Here is a 6,154-nt window from a genome sequence, read left to right as displayed (position 1 = left end):
TAAACGTTATTGTTCATTGCACTCAACCTAACCCAAAAAGTTTATGCTCAGTAATTTAAATCGATTTAACTAAATTTAGTTCTGTTTTGTAATTAGAATTTTGTAACACATGAAAGCTATAATGTGAAACATTTAGAGAAATCTTTGGGATTACTTGCCACTTAATTATTCAAATTGCCATCCTTGTTAATTAAACAATCTCACGTTGTAGCTTTCGCAAACACACAAACTACAATGTGCGGTGTTTATTAATCATTTATTCTAATTACGTGATTGGTGTCAATTATTCTGTGAATTATTTGTTTTATTGTTAATGAAGGAGGATAGAGGGAAACGGGTTGAAAGTAATGATAGATTTAAAGGCAATGTTCAGGCTTCCCCTGTTTCCAGCTCACCCGCCACCACTGCTGATCTCTCAGATAACAAATGAATATCTGGCTTGTATATTGCCTTTTGTTACTATTTTAAAGCTAGCTAATAGCAGGTATATTTCATAAGACAACAAACCTGCAATGCTATCTGCCATATTCAGATAAAGAGAATGTACTATGGGCAACCTAATTTCTCTCCTAAAATTCAAGAACCGGTCAGTGAATTTTTTAACAAGCTTTCAATGCCTGTTTTAAACTTTTAATATTTTCTAAAATGTTCTCAGCATATTGATTGTTATGTTTGTTTTGCTTTACTTTGCTTTTTTTGTTTAAAATACCACTATTTTCTATATTTACAGCTTTCTTTTAAATGCCTCATATGTACATTATATATTTTCAAATAAATTCCGTTTTGATCAAAAGTTATGTTCTTTTTTCCTTCGATTTTATCATTTATTTGTCTTGCTTTATGATGCAGCGTGGATTTAGACTTTGAACCTAAGAGAATTTACAAAGAAGGCTGTGAATGAAATTATGAATGAAATTTGGATGTATCCTGATTGAAATCAGAAGTTTAAACAATCATTTAAGAATGAAAATCATTTGAAGATATACATTCAATACATAAAACGCATAGTGCAATATAATATCAGCCCTCACAGAAACAGTACTGCACAAAGCATGCAAAATCATATGCAACTTGATTAACTGATTCATGTAAGTTTTGAAACCAAAAGGGAAATGCTCAAAGCTATAACAATGCAAAAGAAATACCATGAAAATACCATGAGTTAAATTTTTAGGTGAGGACGTATAACTAGTTCTTGGCCTAAAAACATGAGCTTGATAAAGTGCAAGAAAAGTACAAAAGCTCCTCTGCTGAAACACGTTTAAAAAAAAAAAAAGTAAAATAAGACCTCTGTGGTCATCAGCCAGTCTGCAAGTACACAGTAAAGCAGTATTCATGTTTGAATTCATCACTGCATCAGATATTAATATATTAGCAGTAAAATGAAACTACCTACATCTGACAAAGAACACCAAACTGTATGTCAGGCTTCTGTAATTGCAATTCCCCATGTAACAGTTTAACAATAAATACACTTCAATATATTAAACAGAGATCACAAAGGAATGAAACAACAGGCCATTATTTTATTTAGAGCAAAATCTGTTTAATTGTAGGCAATTTTTTAAATAAAAGAATTAACTGCAACTCGTAAGAATCATCTTAAGGAGTTAAACATTTACACAGAGAAGTGAATACTAGCTTTGTCAAATGTGCAATGTTTAACATGCGCATGTAGTAATGTTATATTCAGATTATGAATATATTCAGACATGCATTTGCATGCATCATGAATAGCTAGGCAAGGCGAAAACGTGGTTAAACAATCAATGCTGTAGGTTATGATGCAGATATGCCATTAGTAGACATAATATACAGAGAAACAAGAGTTCTCAGCTTGCTATTTATACAGCTGTTAATCATATAGATACATTGTGCTCTGATGATGAATCAGAGTTACAATTTCACATGCTTGAGGTTATTATTTCTAGGCTCATATTCATCAGCTATCTGAGAATTACTCCTAAGAGTCCTGCTAAAAGCAGTTCTTAGCAGTAAAAAAGTCTTACCTCAGAGTAGGCAATAGGAGTTATTCATGAAGATTCCTATTCTTACTCACAGCTGGGAATAAGACCATTTTGTGCAAGTAGTTGATTGTTACCACACGAAGTGCCAGTGGTAAGGATGCCATTTTCCACAGTTCATCCCACATGTTGAAAAAATGCCAAGTTATTCATAAAAATCAGTGCTGTTGTCATAGCATTTCAATTTTTGAACATGATAAAAATTTTCATAAATGTGAACAAATGCCAGAAAGTTAGCACAATTAGTTTCCATTCTTAGTCAGCTTGAAAGCAACAAATATAATTATTTGAAATCACATTAATAAAATTTCTATCAAGCATACAATGTTTTTTTTTTTAATGTTGCCTTAATTCATAATTTCCCCCACAGATTATCAGAAGGATAATATCTGCAAGGACTCCTAAATACCACCCAAGGTAGCAGTACTTTTAAGAATACTGAGTATAAAGAATCTTCATAAACAGCTTTTACTCTTGGGAGTCAGACTAGAACTAAATAGATGTCATTATCAGAATTTTGAAGCACTTATGACCTTTTTCCTACTCTGCGAGGCTTGATGAGTCTGGGCCCTGGTGGTCAATCAGTTGTCATGGAAATAAAGTAAAAGAAGCAATGTTTTTCAAGCATTTGTCCTCTTCACGCAATCCTTTCTGCAATCACAAAAATACAATCCTCCAATACACCTGCGCCTAGCTAATGGCTGTTTTGTCTCACTACACGTCACACAGTGCACCACAGTGAAATGGATTCCAGCTGGAGGATAGGCTGTACCCCAATGAAGTCATGAAAGCAATGCACAGGCAGCCTGACAGATTGCAGGGTCTCTGAGACTGGTGAGACAGGGGAACCGTGGCCAACCTACACACCCTGATCCCCAATGGATAAAGGTGTGTAGGTTTGCCAGATTCTGCCACTGTCAATGTCATTGGTGGCAGATGATGTAACAAGGTTCAAGCCTGAATCGTAGTGCTCAGCCTGCACTGAAGACAAGCACTTTCCCAGCTAAGCCATTGCGGAGCCCCAACAGGAGCACTGTTATTGCTTTATTTAACTAACTGGCTATAGTAAGCATGAGAAATGATGAGAAATGTATTTAAAGATACAGGAGAAATTACGTTGATGTAATACGACAGGAAGGTTACAATTGAGAAGCAACAGAAAAAGAAAAAAAAAATTATTGTGTGGCTGTATCCAAATTTCTGTCTTAATCCCCAAAAAATTCCTCTTGTTGCTGTAATGGCTATAGGGTGTATCAAACAAAACTCATGTTATATATAAGGCTATCATATGAGGTGACTGATTAGTAATTAGTTAATGGGGATATCATGTGTGGAAACTCACTGCATATTAATCTGTCTCTTACTTAGCTGTGTCCTTGAACTCGCTCGCAACTATTTCCTGAAGTTGCTTCGTGTCTTCCTCGGGTGCTGGAGGCAGCACAGCTTTCAGATCAGTTTCAATTTTCTTAAATCTTGCTCTGGTCTTCTCATCAAAGTCAAGTTTATTCTTCTGGACGAGCTGCTTTATTACTTTTTGGGCATTGTCGCAAGCATCATTCATCCGCTTACGCTCAGAGAGAAACTCCGGTTTGCTGGGATCCAAAGACATGAGCCTGCTCAGGGTGCTGATGCTGTCCATCAGGTACTGACTGGAGACCTGAGTGTAGGTCGATGAGATCATGTGTAGCAGGCTTGCGACGATGGACAAGTGGAAGGCCTGGTTGTAGATGACGTCTCTCAAAAACATTTTGGACGAATATTTAATTTTTGTCTCCGATTCTCCCTGGCCTGTGTTGACAAAATCTTTCAGGGATGAGGTCAGGCAGGTTTTGACTATGTTGCAGACCATCTGGAAGAAGCGCACCAACTTCTGCCACTGCTCCTTAACCCTTCCCATGGCTTCTAGACCCTGAGCCAGAAATTTTAAAGTGGTGGTTAAGTCTATCTCCTTGACTTCGCAGTTTCTCATGGTGACAAGGATCTCAGTCAGCTCCTGCTGGTTTTTCTCCAAGGTTTCCACAGACTTCTCATACAGTTCCCTCACCTTATCCAGCTGGGCTCTGCTCTGCTCAATTCGGAAGCGGGCATTGTCTGCGACTATATGGCCTTTGGAGCTTGAGCCCGAACTTACGCTCTGAGCTTTGAACAGTTGAGGGGGTTTTATATTGAAGGCTGATGTATTAGTTGCAGCCTTACTCCTTGTGTCAAAGACCTGGGCTGCTTCTGTCAGACCTTTCATAGCTTGCACGAGCTCTTTTGTCTTGGCGTCACCAGGCTCCGCTCCAGGTGCATGTGATCCCAGCTCAGAGCTGATGTTGAGGGCGTTGGTGCATATTTCTAAAGCCTGCCTTTTAGGCTCACATTCATTTTCTGTGCTTATCGACATCTGAACATTTTTCAATATGCTGTTCAGCCAATTGTTCTGTGGGGCCCCAGAGTGTTGATCAGTTACTTCAGACCACTTGATTTGGTCTTTGTCAATAAAAGAGCTGAAGCCTTGTACCAAAGACAGGATTTGCGATGATTTGGAAAAAATGTTGCTTGCTGCAACAGGGTTATTTTTTGGTCCCAGTGCAAAGCCAGCCACTGCAGCAAAAGGGGACCCCATGAAGGCAAAAGGGTTCCCACAGACTATGGATGTGACCCCTGATAAGACAGTTGTAATAGTATTTGTGAGTCCTTCCACAAAATTCATTCCAATTACTTCCCAGCCACTTGGCATGGATGCCATTGATTTTGTGAAGGATTTATGTGCCTCATCCAACTGCTTACTCATGTTTTTGAAGGCTTCTGTGGCCCATCTGTTGGCCTCCCGAGCGGCCTTCTCCCTTAATTTAGCTTCTTCGATTTTCTTCCTGACTTCTTCCAGTTCCTTGCCATAGGTTTCTTTGGCAGAGGTGCAAGACTCGAGGAGCTCTTGGATCAGCTCCAGAGCATCAGTGAATTTCACCTCTGTCGACTCAGACAGCTTCAGGCATTTGTTGGCTATGTCGTCAATCTCCTCTAGCTGGAGAGGGAGGATAGCTTCAATGGCGGCGTCATCCGGCAGGCTGAGCACCTTTTCAGCCGTTTTGATGTAGCTTGGAATATTGGAGGTGTGTAGACGAATCTGGTCCATGTTCTTGTGCGCTTCATTGAATGCACGCCACCCAGCATTGCACACTTGCATGAGGCAGGCTCGAAACGAGTCTGGATACTTGACGTGCTTAAAACCGCCCTCTGGGCTGCCTTGACGGATGGAAAAATCTACATTGGAGGAGATGAAGACAAGCTCCCCAAGAAGAGCTATGGACATTGGTATTGGTGTCAAGTAATCCTCCCAGTTAGCGTAGGGCTGCATCAAGATTTTGGTATCATCACGGCAATCTGATGCCTTGGTGAGGCTGCTGGTGACTTTAACAATCTGGGTTGAGGCATCCATAGTTTATTTCCTAGAGAAGCAGAAAGCATGATTCATTTTTCATCTAAGTGAAAGAAAACCCAAAGTGCTGATTATACTAGACAGACCTGTGGGAACTGTAATTGTAGACAACTGTAGACCATGGAAAACTGCCTTCAATTACATAATTTATACAATGAATACAATAAATATTAATATAATAATCAGTAATACAACATTCAATTAATTTAATTAATTCAATTATATAAATAATTGTAATCATGTATAGCAGCACACCTTCTCATAATGAGCCTAAAAAATCAATTTCCAAACTGACCTTATTTTATTATTAAAACATACATTTAAAAGATAAATTTTATCCGTAGTATGACTTATATGAGCTGATTGATTAAAATGATTTTTTTATGTAAGAAGTTATTATTTGCATATATGTAAATGTATTACACAGTGCACACACAACTCAAAAAGGAGACAAAAAAAACTCCAGAGGGGAAGGATGGCATTTATCGATTTAAATTACGTTAAATGCTCATGACACATCACAGCTTTTGTGAGGTCTGTGTTCTAAACGTTATTGTTCATTGCACTCAACCTAATAAAAGTTTATTCTCAGTAATTTAAATCGTTTTAACTAAATTTAGCTCCGTTTCGTCATTTGATTTTTGTAACACAAGGAAGGTATAATGTGAAACATTTAAGAGAAAACTTTGGGATTACTTGCCACTTAATT

At 38.2% G+C, this 6,154-nt stretch overlaps 1 protein-coding gene across 1 annotated transcript; it reads right to left on the bottom strand.

Moving 5' to 3' along the window:
- Positions 1-3,261: 3,261 nt before the first annotated feature.
- On the bottom strand, positions 3,262-5,412 carry LOC118770731 (the record flags this gene model as incomplete). Its single annotated transcript, XM_036518496.1, has 1 exon — positions 3,262-5,412. A coding segment is annotated over one exon (2,028 nt), but the record flags the coding sequence as incomplete, so codon positions are not given.
- Between the last annotated feature and the right edge of the window lie 742 nt (positions 5,413-6,154).

Source organism: Megalops cyprinoides, chromosome 23 (genome assembly GCF_013368585.1).
Source record: "Megalops cyprinoides isolate fMegCyp1 chromosome 23, fMegCyp1.pri, whole genome shotgun sequence".
In the NCBI taxonomy this organism is placed as follows: Eukaryota; Metazoa; Chordata; class Actinopteri; order Elopiformes; family Megalopidae; genus Megalops; species Megalops cyprinoides.
This window is presented reverse-complemented; position numbering and strand designations above follow the sequence as displayed.